This window comes from Phocoena sinus, chromosome 14 (genome assembly GCF_008692025.1).
Source record: "Phocoena sinus isolate mPhoSin1 chromosome 14, mPhoSin1.pri, whole genome shotgun sequence".
NCBI lineage: Eukaryota > Metazoa > Chordata > Mammalia > Artiodactyla > Phocoenidae > Phocoena > Phocoena sinus.
The window spans coordinates 43354796-43372734 of NC_045776.1; the positions used below are offsets into that span (position 1 = coordinate 43354796).

General features: G+C 38.1%; 1 protein-coding gene across 3 annotated transcripts in view; it reads left to right on the forward strand.

The window, feature by feature from the left end:
• B4GALT6 (beta-1,4-galactosyltransferase 6) overlaps positions 1-17339 on the forward strand; it is a 65004-nt gene extending 47665 nt beyond the window's left edge. For 2 of the 3 annotated variants that reach the window (XM_032603574.1, XM_032603575.1), the window contains 5 exons: positions 2292-2408; positions 9378-9565; positions 12768-12890; positions 13182-13283; positions 13811-17339. In XM_032603574.1, the coding sequence (XP_032459465.1) occupies positions 2292-2408; positions 9378-9565; positions 12768-12890; positions 13182-13283; positions 13811-13958 (678 nt within the window). In that variant the 3' untranslated portion in view covers positions 13959-17339. Of the gene's footprint in view, positions 1-2291; positions 2409-9377; positions 9566-12767; positions 12901-13181; positions 13284-13810 lie in introns of all 3 variants that reach the window. The other variant, XR_004345512.1, reaches the window with a different exon arrangement.
• Positions 17340-17939: the final 600 nt, after the last annotated feature.

Below are 17939 nucleotides of genomic sequence, written 5' to 3' on the forward strand. Positions count from 1 at the left end.
TTGATTCTTATGTTCTTTGAAAATCTAATGATTTTGGAATTTATAATTCTTTTGGCATTTTTTAATTGGACTATAGTTGATTTACAGCATTATGTTAGTTTCAGGTATACAGCAAAGTGATTCATTCAGGTGTACAGCAAAGTGAATATATATATATATTCCTTTTCAGATTCTTTTCCATTGTAGGTTATTAAAAGATGCTGAATATAGTGCCCTGCGCTATACAGTAAATCCTTGTTTCTTGTCTATTTTATATATAGTAGTGTGAATCTGTTAATCCCATACTCCTAATTTATCCCTCTCTTCCCCTTTCCCCTTTGGTAACCATAAGTTTCTTTTCTACATCTGTGAGCCTGTTTCTATTTTGTATATAGATTCATTTATATCATTTTTTAGATTCCACATATAAGTAATATCATATAATATCTGTTTTTGTCTGTATGATTTACTTCACTTAGTATGATAATCTCTAGGTCCATCCATGTTGCTGCAAATGGCAAATATTTCATTCTTTTCTATGGCTAATATTCAATTGTGTATATATGCCACATCTTCTTTATCCATTCATCTGTTGACGGACACTTAGGTTGCTTCCATGTCTTGGTTATTGTAAATAGTGCTGCTATGAACATTGGGGTGCATGTATCTTTTTGAATTAGAGTTTTCATCTTTTCCAGCTACATACCCAGGAATGGGATTGCAGGATCGTGTGGGAGCTCATTTTTAGTGTTTTAAGGAACCTCTATACTGTTTTCCGTAGTGGCTGCACCAATTTCCATTCCCACCAACAGTGTAGGAGGAGTCCCTTGTCTCCACACCCTCTCAAGCATCTGTTATTTGTAAACTTCTTGATCATGGCTCTTCTGACTGGTGTGAGGTGATACCTCACTGTAGTTTTGATTTGCATTTCTCTAATAATTAGTGATGTTGAGCATCTTTTTATGTGCCTGGTGGCCATCTGTATGTCTTCTTTAGAGAAATGCCTATTTAGGTCTTCTGATTTTAGAATTTATAATCTGTAGAAAACTTATTTGTTTTAATTTCAGTTTTTAGAAAATTCACAATTATAATAAGGCTAACTTAGCTCAGAAATTGCTAAGAAAAGCAATGGTTAGAAAACATTTTAGCTTTTTCAAGGGCAAAATCTGAATTGTAGGGTCACTTGACTTGTATGATGAAGTTTGGATCCAGGAAAGAGGACTTGAGTAAGTGATGATTGATCATTATTCATTTATTCCCATATTATAGTAGCACACTTTGTAAACAGTGATTTTTAGTCTTGATTTTGAGAGTCTTGATCGTTTTTTTTCTTATTAGAAGAAGGATTGGTCTACTGAGAAACCATTTTAATTCCCGTAAACGTGTTTTTTTTTTTTTTTTTGATTACATAAGATACACATTTCTTTGGTTTATTTAAAGGATGAATTTCTCTGATGCTCGTGCTTGTTTACCTTATCTTTTTTGTTGAGCTTAACATTTTAACATAATTTTATTATCATTTTTAAACTGAGTATTATCCTACCACTGAAATAAACATGCAGTGTATCAAAAATTTAATTGTGCATTTTGATTAGATGAAAAATATTATATTAATATAATTATCAAACTTCATTTATATTCCATGATATATCTGTTACATTTTTCAAAAATATCTCTAGACCAGGTGAGCCATGTTCGATACTAGATATTCAGGTGGAATCTCTTTTAAATTCAATTTAAAACCCATAAACTTATTATTTATGATCTACTTTAAAACCTAGAAATCAGTCTGGACACATCCCTCTCCCTCACTTCTTATATCCATTCCAGGAACAAATCCTGTTCGTTTACCTCTTCAATGTTTCAAAAATTCATGCGCTTCTCTTCTTGTCCTCTACCCGGCCTCTGTTCAAGCTACCATTACCTCTTGTCTTGACTTTGCATTAATCTCTAACCAGCTCCCTGAGCCCACTTTTGGTTTTCTCCAATCTGCTTTACACTGCTCTTCATAGTAGTGTTTGCCATCACCAAAGCTGATTTTATCACTCTTTTAAAATCTTTCCACGACTTTCATGGTTTCCATAGGATAAGGACCACAGTCCCTAGAACGGCCTTCAGAGCCCATTTATACCTCTCCAGGTTCACAAGAGCTTAAATGGCACAAAGGCAAGGGCCTTGTCTGTTTTTGCCCATTGTTGGATCTCTGGTGAGAAAATTCATGAGTTAAGAGAATCTCAAGGGTCAGTTTTTATCTTTTACCTCTAGGGCTTGCTGTTGTATTTATTTACATATGTCACTCTTTTGTTTTAAAGGTGGCAGTTCTCATTCCTTTCCGTAATCGCCATGAACATCTTCCAATTTTTTTCTTGCATCTGGTTCCAATGCTCCAAAAACAGCGGCTGGAATTTGCCTTTTATGTCATTGAACAGGTGAGAATATTTTTCAAAATGGTAACTAGGTATACTAGAACGTAGTAAACTCTTAGATACTGTGTGATTAAAAGTGTGTAGTTTACGGTTAATCCTTGGTTTTATATTTGGGTAAAATTCCATTTTGGATTGAGCCTGTTAATTGTGTGTACCACATTTTGTTAATCCTTTTATCAGTTTATGTGTTCCTATCATTTTAAATCATCTAATGTCTTACCTATTAAACCGAAATATATATATAATTATTCATATTATCAGTTATTTTTTTCTCTGTAAATATTTTAATAGCAGTATTCCGTGTGTACAGTTTCTTTCAGACTTACTTAAACCCTTTGGAGATATTTTCTGTACTTCTATGTTTTTCTACTTCTGTCATCACCTGCTTTTGTACTTAAGGTGTCATCTTGGATTTCTTCCTTGGTCTGTCCCCAACCCCACTTCCCAAATACTAGGGTCCTTGCTGAATTTTGTCACTGATGGCTATATAGTATTTCTTTTTTTTTTTTTTTTTGGCGGTACGCGGGCCTCTCACTGCTGTGGCCTCTCCCGTTGCGGAGCACAGGCCCCGGACGCGCAGGCCCAGCGGCCATGGCTCACGGGCCCAGCTGCTCCGCGGCATGTGGGATCTTCCCGGACCGGGGCACGAACCCGTGTCCCCTGCATCGGCAGGCGGACTCTCAACCACTGCGCCACCAGGAAAGCCCGCTATATAGTATTTCTAAAGTGCATTTTGTTCATGTTTAGAATACATCGTAATTTGGATACTTTCGGTTTTGACATTGATGACCTCATTTTATCCTGATCAGTCCTTCTTTTTACTAAATCTGACTAAAAATGTATTTCTTTATTTATCAGTAGACAGAAAGTGACCTAGCTTATATTAGATGCCTCTGGGATTTTTTTTGTTTGTTTTTGAAATATTAGAAAATATTCAAATTCTCTTCCTAAGATTGTTACAGTTAGTGTGTTTTCCCACGTCCTTTGTGGCTGATTCTACCTTTTTTTTTTTTTTTAATTTTATTTTCTCACTCTTAGCTTTTTTGCCTCTATTTTTCCCCCGGAAGTACTGGATATTTAATGTAACTTATAGTTCTCTGTGTGTAAATCACCCTTTTAAGGTCTGTTTCCTGTTCGTATAATGATGTACATAGGGCATATGTGCTTTTTAATGCAATCACCTATATTATGAAAATTAACTTTTTTTAACCTGATAGTAAATTAAAAATTTTAGCTACTTTCATGATAGCCATAGTTATAAACTTCTAGATCCGTTTTACCAACTGCTAGTTTCCTTGTTTGAAACTTCAGTCTTCATAATGTGTTGGGGGATGAGATATCTGCCTCTGTGATTTTTTTTTTTTTTTTTTTTTTTTTTTTTTGTGGTACACGGGCCTCTCACTGTTGTGGCCTCTCCTGTTGCGGAGCACAGGCTCCGGACGTGCAGGCTCAGTGGCCATGGCTCACGGACCCAGCCACTCCGCGGCATGTGGGATCTTCCCGGACCAGGGCATGAACCTGTGTCCCCTGCATTGGCAGGCGGACTCTCATCCACTCCGCCACCAGGGAAGCCCTGCCTCTGTTTTTAAAGCCATTTTCTCCTGCGAGTCCACACCATTGAATTATTTTGTGTATGTGATTAAGAGGTCTGCAGAGCAGCTAAGGTCCATATTTTATAAACGTCTTAAGTCTGAATCTTAGCCTTGATCAATATTAATTCAGGCCTGTATGTTTGATAGTGTGTTGTGGTTTTGAGCTAGTAACATCTTTACCACATATGAAATAGAAGAGTCATTTTCCTGCTGGACTGGTGCCAGAAGGGCTAAGCCTTTGACGAGCAGCTCAGAACTCCCAGTTAAATATAGAAGGGGGTACAACCTATTTCCCTCTTTTCCTTTCCAGACTCCTAAAATGAATGAAAGAAAAACACTTTTAATGAGTTATTAAACTATAAAGACTAAGAGTTGGAAGTAGTTGAGCGATTTCAGCCCACTTCAGGGAGTCAAGAGGCAGGTGGAGCACGGACATGCCCTCCCTTAGCCCAGCACAGGGGGCTCAGACCCACGTGCTGTCAAGGGGGATGGTGACAAGGATTGAGTCAGTCTGCTGGACAAAGCCCCCCTGCACATCTCAGCCCTTGAAAGACCAACTGAAGCACTGGGCTAAACGAAGGGATTGTTTAAAAGTTTGATTGCAGAACAGTCAGATCCCTAGTTTCTTAAGTTGGCTTGTGCTGCCAGGTGATTACTCTGTTGTATCTTGTAGAAAATGAAAAGTTTCTCCTTGGAGAAACCAGCGCGGGTCCTGCCGGTGCTGATGCAGCCGAACTCTGGCACCTCAGAGCAGAGGCCTTGAGTCGGGTTGCCTGCGGACCCCAAGCGCCCTCTGTCCTTCTCTTTGTCTGACTGTTTGAAGCCAGTCGTTCGGTGTGAATCCCCCCAACCCCTTCAACTGAGGCAGGGCGTGAGTGGCCTCTTCACTAGAGAAGTAGCTTAGCCCCAGGGAGACGATGCCTGGTCTAATGTTGGGAAGTCTCCAGAGGAAGAGGCCAGTTCCTCACTTTATCACCTCCATGAAGCCCGCTTTCATTCATTCAACAAAGGGGAGACAGCAGGGGGCAAGCCAGGTGAGACCTCTTGTTCTTGTGAGGGAAGGAGGGCAGTAAATAATCATGTGGTATGTCAGGTGGTGCCCGGAGCTAAGAGTCGGGGCAGAGAGAGCGGTAGGGGCAGGGAGATGTGCTCTTTCCTTCAGAGTCTTTACGGAAGGCTCTCGGAGGAGGTGAGGTGGGAGCGGCCCTGAACAAAGGAGCAGCCCATGCTGACGTTCGGGGATGTGTGTTCCAGGCAGGGCAGGAGAGCGCATGGTGTGTTTGTGCAAAGTGGTCAGTGTTGCTGGAGCGACAAGTGAAGAAAGACGTGAGGCAGGAAATCATAGGCGGGATAGACGCAGGTAATGAAGAACCTGGGGGAGGGGCTTCCCTGGTGGCGCAGTGGTTGAGAGTCCCGCCTGCCGATGCAGGGGACACGGGCTCGTGTCCCGGTCTGGGAAGGTCCCATGTGCCGCGGAGCGGCTAGGCCCATGAGCCATGGCTGCTGAGCCTGCGCGTCCGGACCCTGTGCTCCACCACAACAGTGAGAGGCCCGCGTACCGCAAAAAAAAAAAAAAAAAGAACCTGGGGGAGGACTTGGGTTGTCCCGCGGAAGGTGAGAAGGTGCTGGAGACTTCTGAGTAGAGGAATGGCGTGATCTAATGGTCTTTGGAGAAGATGACGGTGCGGAGAGTAGACTGAGCGGGAGCTTCTGCCGCTGACTTGGGCTGCGGTGGTGTTGGAGGGAGGTGAGCAGTGGCTGGGTTTGGGCTACATTGGGTTTAGAAGTCAGATTATTTGCTGTTGAAGCCGACGTACGTTGTGAGCAATGGAGAATGGTCAACTAGGATGCAGGGTTTTTGTTTTGAAGGAGGGTGTTGCCGTTTTCTGAGCTATGGCACACAGAGCGCTGGCGAGGAGGGTTGGGGCTTCTGTTTCTGTTTCAGTTTGGCTTAGGGATTTGTTCGTGCACGTGCGTGTGCGGTGTGTGTGCAGCCAAGAGTGCTGTGCCACAACCTCACATACGTATGTGGAGGTTCCCCTCAGCTTTTTAGTGCCTTGCTCTCAACTGTGAATGGGCGGCGAAGGGTTCCCACAAAAGGAGACAAAGCCAATCCAACAAAAGGGATTATAGAAAATATAGACAGTGGAGGGAACAGAGAACATTTTTTTTAAAAATGAAATGAACAGTAATAAAAACTCATAATCACTATCCACAGAGAGTGAAGGAAAGAGAATGCATCTGTGAAATGAAAACACCATAAAGAACAATCAGAATAAGAAAGTTATCATAAAAGAAAATGTGATAAGTAAAACAAAACTTTCAATAGAATGGCTGGAAGATAAACTTAAGAAGATAACTCTTAAACTAGAACCAAAGCAGGAGAAATTAAGAAGTATCAATGCCTCACAGGGGTAACCACCTCCAAGGTGGTCCCCAAGGATCCTTGCCTCTTTGTATGGTCTCCTGCCACAACGAATAAGGGCTGACTTGTGTGGACAACCACACTGCAGAGTGACAGTGTGTGATTTTTGAAGCTAGGTCATAAAAGACATTGCCGCTTCTGCTTTGGTCTGTTGGATCACTTGCTCTTGGGGAAGCCAGCTGCCATGTCATGAGGACACTCAAGCAACCCTGTGGAAAAGAACTGACTTGCCAGCGTCATCTTGCTGGCTGTGTGACTGAGTCCTCTTGGAAGTGGATCTGCCAGCTGACGCCCAGACATCATGGAGCAGTGATCAGGGATCTTTGCTGTGCTAGCAGAATTTCCTATCACAGGTGCTTTGAGCATAATAAATGACTGTGGTTTTATTAGCCACTAGTTTTGCTGTGATTTGTTACACATCAGTAGATAACAAATATACTTGCTAATCAGAGTTCTGAAAAAATATAGCAGGAAAAAAACGGGGTTGGGGTGGAGTAAAATGACCAAAGAAATAATATAAGAATATTTTCCAGAAGCAAAGACATGAGTCTTCAGATTAAAGGGGTCCACATGTACACATGAATAAAATATAGAGCTTTAAAGCATATTATTTTGAAACTTTAGAATGCAAATTAAAAAGGGAAGGTATCAAAAAGGTTCTGTAGGAAAAATTACCAGTGATTATGTATCAGAATCATATGAACCTTCTCAGCAGTGCTGATACCTAGAAGATTGTGGAGCCACATGCCGTTAAAATTCTAGGGGAAAGTAATTCTTTTTTTTTTTTTTCCCGGTATGCGGGCCTTTCACTGTTGTGGCCTCTCCCGCCGCGGAGCACAGGCTCCAGACGCGCAGGCCCAGCGGCCATGGCTCACGGGCCCAGACGCTCCGCGGCATGTGGGATCCTCCCGGACCGGGGCACAAACCCGCATTGGCAGGTGGACTCCCAACCACTGCGCCATCAGGGAAGCCCCGGGGAAAGTAATTCTTACGTAGAATTTTTTACCCAGTCGGAATATCAATCAAGTGTGAGGGTAGATTGATGGCATTTTCAGTCATTCATTGGCTAAAAAAAAAAAAAAATATATATATATATAAAATATCCATGTGTGTGTGTATATATGTAGATATATATATATATATATTTTTTTTTTTTTTTTTTTCTCCCGTGGATCCTGAGATAGGAAGCTGCTGAAGGATGTTCCTCAGCAAATTGAGAGAGCCAAGTAAAGGACACCGACGATGTAGGGAATGAAGAGGAGGCCCAGGACGATAGTTGCACATGGTCAGACCAGTCAAGACTGGAGCAAGACGCGAGGGCCGTGGCAGCTGGAGTTGGGCTTGGGGGGCGGGTGGAGGAGGAATCGATAAATGGTTTGATGTGTTTCAATGATTGCATCAGTTATTAAAAAATACAGGGCATGCCTGCTGGGGCTTTTGTACAAAGTAATACTAGTTATATAGAAAAGTAAGAAAACAGAAGACAGTTATGAATCTCAGTTTGAGAAAGAAAACAGAATCATAATTTACTCAACAGTCATATATATACAGTCATAATAATGCAAATACCATTGACTTAACAAAAAATTATGACATAACTCTGTTGGGAGAATGGATAGAGGGGCAGTGAATGGGGGGGTATAAATCCTCAATGACCATGGTAAGAAATCAGTAGTGTTTAAAAAGTTAATGAGGCAAGGGGATATCAAAACTTTCATTACCTTGAAATGAGGAGATAAGTACCAGAATAAACTACTAGAGGTGTGTAAAAGTATTGCTTTTGGAAGATGAAGGTGGGTTAGACATAAAACTTCTTATTTTTATTATAAGCCATTAAGTATTATGTCCACATTTAATGAAAACAGTTTTTTAAATCTTAAAGGAAAGTCATTTGTTCAAACTGGTGATGTACCAGTAATTATTATAATTTAACTGCCTTTCCTTTTTATTCTTTCCATTTCATTGGTGAGGAAAAGCTGTAAAAAGTAAAGTGATTTCTATTACCTCAAGTTAGTGCAGGACCCAGGACTAAAAATTAGTTATTTTTCCCTTTTGAGGACTCACTCTGGTGATGACTGCATTGTGCATCTCATTCACTTCTTTCATAATCACTTTTTGTTTTATGTTTTGGAAATGATTTTGAGAAATATTGCCAAGGCATAGGTAAATTGCTCTTTAATTTTCTTTAGCTGTAGCATGAAACCTTTTATTGCCAATGCACCTTAATATAATTTTCCTCGTAAGTAAAGGGAAGTGGTCATTATATACGAAGCTGGGTTCTGTGTAATAAGTTCCCACTTTTTTTTGTCCCTTCAGATGCTCTTGGTCTTTATCATAAACAAGCATAATAAGAATAGAAATTGTTGTCTGGACACTTTATTTTCCCTAGTAATAAAGGAAAATGGTTATAATAAAGGAAATTGGGTTTTGTGTAATAAGTTCCAATTGTTTTTGGCTCTGAGAATGCCTTTGTCTCTATTACAAGCATTAGTAATGCAAAGTTAGCCCTCCCTGGCCTTGTTAAGTAAGAGAAGGGTTACTGCTTCTTGAGTCACTTTGTTTCCTGCTTCTTTTAGTCTGGGCACCATATGGAAAGCTTTGCTAAAAAATACAACCTCTATTATTTTCAATGGCTTTATTTTTTTTCCTGGTCATAAATAATCTATATCCTGATACATTTGAAGTAAAACAGAAACATGAATTATATCATTATATAAAGTTGATGGTCTACCAGTGGCCCTTATAATAATAGTGTTTTCTTGTGTGTTACCAAAGTATAAAATTATGTAATAATTTAAATAGTATATTTGAAAATCCTGAAACATGTTTATTATTTTATCCGTTTGGTTTGTGTGTATTTATTATTAGCATTTGACCATGATTCAACAAGTTATAAAGGTATAGAAGGAAGTCATGGCAAAGCCTGAGTACATTTCTGTTTTTCTCTTTGTGAAGACTGGCACACAGCCTTTTAACCGTGCAATGCTCTTCAATGTGGGCTTCAAAGAGGCCATGAAAGACAGTGTCTGGGACTGTGTAATCTTCCACGATGTGGATCATCTACCTGAAAATGACCGAAACTATTACGGATGTGGAGAAATGCCACGTCACTTTGCAGCCAAGCTGGATAAATACATGTATATGTAAGTAATGTACACTCTTCTTTTGCAGCACACCTGCAAAATCATATCACTGAAATGGTAGCAGCGTTATGTGCCTGGATCTGAGAGGGCTCAAGAGCCTAGAGAGTATCTTTAACTCCAGCCCTTCCTCGCAGGGAGCCGGGGTGTAGGGTCGCTTGTGGTCCATCCAGTCGCTTCCTCACACACAGGTTTCAGCGTGGGGTGGTGGGAAATAGAGCCCGGTTTCTACAGTCAAGGAAATGTGGACCTAACTTCTGACTTTCACGCTTAGCAGTTAGAGGGCTTGGATTTGCATCTTAGGACTTGGATGTCTGAACATTGGTTTCCTTGTTCAGGGAGCACTAGAGCCCATCCACGGGTTCTGCCAGATCCCAGGCGCTGGGCTGCCCCAGGTAGGAGCACAGCACAGGTTGGCTCCCCTCTCTTCCCTCCCGCAGGGTAGTTCCTGTGCAGTGAAGGCCCGCTCTTCTGCAGTATATTTTCTTCTTCCTAAGCTATGGATTCTTGACCTGCCTTTAATAAGAAGAAACATTTTTTCGTTCTCTGACTGGAGATGCCTTGAAATGATACTGTCATCGGAGCTGTGACAGTGACTTAAATTGACATTAAAGGTCTAATTTGGGAAAGAGATCACAGTTTTCATTGACTCATGGAAGTGGAGAGGAGAGAAAATAGCCTGGAGCGGGGAGGTGTTGCCTTCATCACTGTTTTGCCTGCTGCCTCACCTGTCGAGTTAGAGAAGCAAGAAGTCTCAGTGATGAGACCAGGTGAATTAGCACTGAAACAGGAAGAGTGCCTTTTTTTGGTTTTTTGTCTTTTTTTAGACTGGTTGTTATCATTAGAAAACCTTTTCCTTATTACCATAGTATCTGAAAGCCAAGTCTGGCGTTACCTTGGGAAGGTCATCCAGGTTCAGGATCTGATTCTTAGCACTTCTAGAAACTCAATTTTAGTCAGCCTACTAGAGTCAAATTAAATTTAGCATAATTGATTTTTACTAAAAGATATCATAAATGTCATATAAACTAGGGATTCTAAATTAATTTTTTATTTGAAAATATTAATTTCTAATCAGTAAAATACTCATATCTACCTAGACTAATCCCAGGGTGCATAGGGTGTCTTGGAAGTTGGAATAGAAATTAGAGAGAATGGCAGCAGAGCAGGGAACGGGCCGGACAGTGCATGGGCTGAAGTGTGATGAGGTGTCGCTGCCCACAGTGGTGCCCACGCCGTGAAGGCTGCTGACCAGAAAGCTCAGGTCCCCAGAGCAGTGTCTCTCTCCCTTTGGACAGTGTCAGGTAAACGCCACTAGATTTGTGTTTGTCAGGCTTCCGTTTTCTGTTCTTTATCTATTACACTTTCATTTTATCTAATCTTTTCCTATTCTGGGTATAGTGCAGTTGATTGTTTCTGCTTTTAAGCAGAACACTAAATGGAATTAACGTTCTTGGCAATTTATACATGTCAGTGAACACACACACACACACACACACACACACACACACACACACACACACACTTATCCATCTTTACCTATCTACTGATTTCAGGTTTCTCCCAAACCACTAGCCTGGGCAAGCATAATGCAACTGATGTGGGAAACACAGTGGTGCCATGAGCGCTTATTGGCCCTATTGGACCCCAACTGGTATCATAACTAGAATCTAACTTCCCCAGTGCAAGCCTCGTGAGGTACCCTGGGACACCGTGGTAGACTTTGGGGTCAGTATTGCTGTTACTGTCTTGGGGTGCCTTTGGCCCAGTGTGGGACCAGGATTGCTTTGTCCTGCAGCCTGGAGTTCTCTGTGGGAGCTGCCTCTCTCATCTTCTGTGGCCACACAAGGTCCCCGCTGGCACACAGCACTTCCTCCCTGCAGAGAGTGAATCCAGAGTCCGTCCAACAAAAAAGTGAAATCTGCCCCCTCTCTTCCTCTGAGGCAGCTTTGCTTTAGTCCTGGCCAGACTTCCCTCGGCGTGATTTTCAGAGGCTGCGTGTGGTCGTGTTTTCTCTGCTGTTCTTCCACATTGGCCTCGTCCATTCAGGGGCTCTGGCACGTGGCTCCCCAGTAGCACATTTAGGGCCACAGGAATTTATTCAGGACTGCAAGTCTAGGGATGCTGCCTCAACATCAGAAAACCTGTCTGTTTCTAAACAAACAACTTTGACAAATTCCATGGAGGATGAGTTAGAGAAAGGTAAGGAAAATAAAATCCAGATTTAAAAATATAGTCATTTCTCAGAGAAAGGCAAGTACTGTATGATCTCACTTATATGCAGAATCGAAAAAAAAAAAACCCGAACTTGTAGATAAAGAGAACAGATTTTGGTTGCCAGAGGCAGGGGTTGGGGGTGGATGAAGGGAATCAACAGGTACAAAATTCTAGTTATAAGACAAGTCCTGGGATGTAATGTATAACGAGGTGACTCTAGGTAACAAATACTGTACTGTATACTTGAGAGTTGCTAAGAGAATAGCTCTTGAAAGCTCTCATCATGAGAAAAAAGTAGCTATGCATGGTGATGGATGTTAACCAGACATATTGTGGTAATCGTTTTGCAATATATACATATATCAAATCATTATGTTGAAACTAATACAGGGTCAATTACATCTCAAAAAATTGTCATTCTTCTAACAGTGCATTAAAAATAAATATATTTGTAAATATCCATGAATATTTTGGGGGTGTAGTCCAAATAGAGAAGATCATTACAGGAATAGGCAGCTAGTTTTTTCAAAATTAAATGCAAGACTTGTTTTTACTAATTTATATTTATCCTAGTCTATATGATAAATAATGTATTTAATAAATTAAGATCAATTAATTTAGGAAATTAGCTTAGTAACATCTAACATTGCCTTAGCAGCTATTGATCAAGTCTACTTTTGGTGTGAAAGTAGACCATTTTTGAACACTAGGTTTTGAGTCTTATAAAGTAACAATAGTCAATATTAAATTTCAGTTACCACAAGTGTTTTGCATAACACAGTTAGATGTACTTGTTTCACTAGAGTGTAAAGATGTTTTGTTTCTTGATGTACTTTACTTTTCCCAGAATATGATTTAATCAACATAATTGTTTATATGGAAGTAGGGGTGTATTTTGCAAAGCATGTAAAAGACTGAAAACTTGATTTCATATGGCAAACAGTTTTGATTTCATTTTTAGAATGCTATATTCTGCTTTCTTTTTTAGTCTTCCTTATAAAGAGTTTTTTGGCGGTGTAAGTGGACTGACAGTGGAACAGTTCAGAAAGATCAATGGTTTTCCTAATGCCTTCTGGGGATGGGGAGGAGAAGACGATGACCTCTGGAATAGGTATGTTGAGGTACAAATTGCTTAATAATGGAATTTCTATAAATTTCCTTTCTATTAAGTAAACTATACTTTTCTATTCCAGGAAAGGATTCTTTGGGGTGGAAAATTTTTGAGGTTCCTAAATCCTGCGTTGTGTTTCTCCCTTTTTTATTGAGAGTAGTACCCTTTTGAAATTACTGACAGCGTGTACATTAGAGCATTCTTTTGCATTTTAAATTGAACTCACATAATCTATTTTTATGTTAGATTTTATTTCTTAATGTATTTTCATTTCTGTATGTTGTGTTGTAGGGTTCACTATGCTGGATATAATGTAACAAGACCAGAGGGGGACCTGGGAAAATACAAGTCTATTCCTCATCACCATCGAGGTGAAGTCCAGTTCTTAGGACGGTAAGTTTAATATCATCTTTAGATATCAAGGTTTCAAAATTATTTAATTATGAAAGATTTATAAAAAATGCATTGCACTCCCCACAAAAAACTTCTGAAGGGGATTTTCTGTCGATATCATTTTTGTTTATAAAAGTAGAGCACTTTGTGCTTGTTTTGAAGAGATATACATATACATATACCTACATACACACACACACATATATGTATTCATGTAATATTAAAGAGCCCAGTTAATTATTTATGTAAAAATGTTTCCTTAACATAAAGCGTAATGCATTTTATTTCTTAAGGATATCTAATGTGTAAGAGTGCAAAGTAACTTTTATTCAGGTAGCATTTTAAGACTAGTAAAAATGTTAATTTAGAATAATGGTCTAGAAAGATTTTTAATTATGCATAAGAACCAAAAATTGTAAAGAGCTTTAAGTGCTTTAATGATAAGAATGACCTTGAGCGTATTCCTCATCAATTTTTCTTTTCAAACATGTTTCTGTTACTTTTAATTTTTTTCTCTAATGCTATAGGTATAAATTACTAAGATACTCAAAAGAGCGCCAGTACATCGATGGGTTGAACAATTTAGTATATACGCCAAAAATACTGGTTGATAGGTTGTATACAAATATATCGGTAAACCTCATGCCAGAGTTAGCTCCAATTGAAGACTATTAAAAGAAGTAGCTCTCATGGCAAGATAGACCACAATGCTGGATCGGGAACTTGGAGTGCACTCTTAATGGAGGTCAGTGAATGGATGTGTCATAGTGCCCTGGGTGGTGAGAAGAAGAGCCTGTGTTCTCAGTGTTTACTTGTGGGATTGTATACAGTCACCCTTCTTCCACCCACCCATCCTCTATCCTGAGACACACCCCATGGCGAGCACTGCAGAGACCAGATGCTGTTGCTTAAGTCTGGCAGTCAAGAGAGCTCCCTACAAAGAGAAAATTTTTATACTAAAATCTATAGTTTAATTCAAGAGAATGCTTTATTTCCATTTAAACATATTTTGTACATATGTGATATAAATTAATGTGTTCAAATTGTTGAGAAACAAGATGTGTTGGCAGTTTTGCATGTAATGGGTTATGCCTTTATGGGACTTTTATAAACATTTTTTTATTTGCATGGAATAAAACAATGTAAATTTATGTCACTAAACAAAGGTTAACCTTGTGTGAAATGAAGGAACTGTCAATAATTGACAGCCAGCTAATACAGTACACTGTTATACTAGTTTTGAGCTTTATACCGTCAGCTTTTTGTGTGGACGAAGTCACAGCTTCCTTAGGGTTTTAAAGGGTAAGAAGAAGGGACTTAGCTTTTCTTCCTACGGAGGATTACCTCTTTTGTTCCCCTTGCTTGCAATCTCATCGGATTTTGCTAAACCACAACCATATTGTTTGTGTATATTGCATGAGTATTACCAAGAAAATCTTAAAAGTTATGATGTGACATGATATAAAGGACCTCTTTATGTTAAACGTCTCTCATGTACCTCTGGTGTAAGTGTCAGGGATTTTGTGCCTCAAAAAATGTTCCCAAGGTTGCGTGTGGTTGTACACTGTATTTTTTTTGAATTCATAGTGAACAGCGCTTTTATTTCTAGTTCAGAAGAGCAAAAAAAAAAAAAAATCTTCATTTAAAAAAAGCAAAACAGTTTTGTAAAAGATTGAGTTATGGAAAACCCAGTAGTATTTATAATATACAAATGAATTAGGTAAGAAATTAATTGTTCTATTTTTATGAAGATAAATGCTTAGTAGATAAAAACAAATTTTGTTTGATTATTAGACTCATAGGATTTCAAGTTTGGAAGGGATCCTTTTTAATGTTGGCCAGTTTCATTCGAACTACATGTATTTTTTTCACCTTTAAGATATCACATCTCTGGTGTTAATTTCCTCACATAAGCATAAATTAATAGAATTATATTAAAATACATTATCAGTTATTTAAATGCATTGGTGTTAATAAGACACTTCTCTAAAAACAGGTTTCTCTACCTGACATCAAGTATATTACTTACTCTTAAATTCGGATGACATTTTCATAGCAAAACCAAACAGTGTCTTTACTTTGAAAATTATCAACTATGGTTAACCAAAGATTCTTTAAAGTATCTTAAGATATTTTCACAAATTTAAAACAAAAAATTAAATATCTATAAAGTGAATCTTCAACAACATGAGGAACAATAGAAATGGATTATTCATCTAACACAGAAATATGGTTGTTTATCTCTCAGGTTGTAAATTTAATTTTGAAATTGGCATTTTCTATGGCAAATATTAGTAACACAAATGACCACAAACCAAATCATAAAATAACTGAAATTCTTACACTTTGAGAAGACTGGTAGCTCTCGGTTATGATACCAAGCAGAATTTTTCTGCATTTATTTCTTAGAAATATTTCCAAAATATTTGTTTTTCATTTCTTTGCTGGTAACTCAGAATAATGAAAAATCAAACCTTCTGAAAAGCAAGGTATTTGTTCTTAAATTGTGTATCTATTCACTTTCTGTCTCTCATAGCCAATGTAATTTTTTAATTTGATGAAATGAAAGAAAGTAGGTTGGGAAAGTTAACATTTGTTGATCACTAACAAGATACTAGGGGCATAGGAGCATAATTAACCCAATAATACTTAAATATTTTAGTCATGGGGGAAATTAGGGCTGTTTCTGAGTCTTATTAGGAAAACATATTTTTCTCTTTAATATGGAGCTGCCCACATTTTGGAATCTTCTCATTTTGATACACATTTTTATAGTTTCAAGAGAACTCCGTTCTACTAGTATTTGTCTTATTTTCTTGGATTAAGTCTAGTAGTAATTTTTGTTTTAGGAGTGGGCCATGAATATTCCGCTATTTTCCGTTTTGAATACGGTGTGTCATCCTTTGAAAGCCATCTCAGTAGTTTGCTTTTTGTCTTTTGTTTGTTTTTATTTTCTTTTTAAGTGCAGACCTCAAATTGATTGTTGCCTATAAATAGTAACTTTTATATGTTTGTATATAAGTGACATAGCTTTGCCCAGTTATCTTCATTGTATAAAAATAACTGTATTCCATAAAAATTAACAAATAGATTGCAAATGCAAACTGTCTTTATAGTTTGGTTGATTTATTAGTGAACATGTATTGATTACCTACTCTATCAGTTGCAATGCTAGGTATGTCTACAGAAAAAATATTTCATTTCTAAACAAATCAAGTCAAGCAAGTTGAAACCTTTCTAAAATTATGAAAACATCCTCTGATAACTTATGTGTTATATTTCTTAGTCTCAAAGTCAAGAAACGTATATATGTGGACATAGTTATGAACTCCTTATGGCCCTACTGGGAAACTTATATAGTGCCTTTCAACTAGAGAAAGTAGTAATGATTAATGGGCCTGTTTGTAGAAAAGAAAAGGAAAAAGTGTACACATTTGCTGTAACGTTATGTCTCATTCACAGTGGAGATGGTCATTTAAGTCTTTGCCAAAACTGGGGTTTAATGAATATTTTTTTAAGTCTAATTATAAATTTCTGTTTGTATTTTGTGAAAAGGTGTTCAGTAAGAAAACCTTATTTGCAATATTATGTAAATACAAAAGTATGTATTAAAGTTTGCTTATTCTCCTTTCCCAGCCAAGAGGTTGATATCCATTTTAAAACAAAATGGGAAAATATCCAATACAATATTCTCTTTCTTTTGGAAGCTCTGTACATGTGAAACCAGACTTTGTGTCATTTAATTTGGCCTTTGCTTATCTCTGTTGTATTTCGTTGTATACTTTTCAGGCAAATACTGGTACTCTAGATTTATTATCTTTTATTTGCAAATATGCCAATGAGAGAACTAAAATGGTCATAGAGTTTATCAGAAAAAGGAAGTGTACTTAAGATTATTTTATTTATTAAGATCTGAAAGGCTTCTATATAAATGCACTGAAATAAATGCTAGTAATTTCTTGTACTCTCATTTTTTTTCTTTTTTTTTTTTTTGCTTCTCATGGAAATGTTTGTACTTTTTTATCATTGTCTTTTATGAAATATAATGTTCTAAAGACCTGGTGTGATGATGTAATTATTTTCTCTCGGGAACTTTTTTTGGGTTATCTGGGGTTTTGTTGTGTTTGTCTTCCTGAATTCCAGGTGAATTGCTGGTGAATACCTTGGTTGCACTAGGATTACACCATGAGTATAAGGTGATCACATATGCCTTTGCAACAGTGTCTGTTAAATACATTTAGAGATCACCTCATAGCTTGGACCTCAGAGGAGACACCGTGACATTTAAATATTTTTCATCAATGCAATTAGTAATCTACTGTATCAAAATGAATATTTAAGAAGTCATTTTTAGCATAACTTTCTTCTCCCTGCACAACTTCAGTAAACTAAGCTGGTGTGTTGTGGGCAATTCCCTTCTTGTTTTTCAGGTATTAGGAGTCTGAATATCTTTAAGACAAACAGTCAAATCTCAAAAATACCTCAAGACTAGATTTGCGTTTGGGACTAGATGGTGAGATTATGACTTTTATCAACTTTAATTATTTGTGTGATGAATTCTCAGTATTATTAATCTGTATGTGTAGTACGAGCTACCAGAATATTGTCCACTATATATCACAAATAAAGCCAATCATTAAGTCATAATCTTGTAGT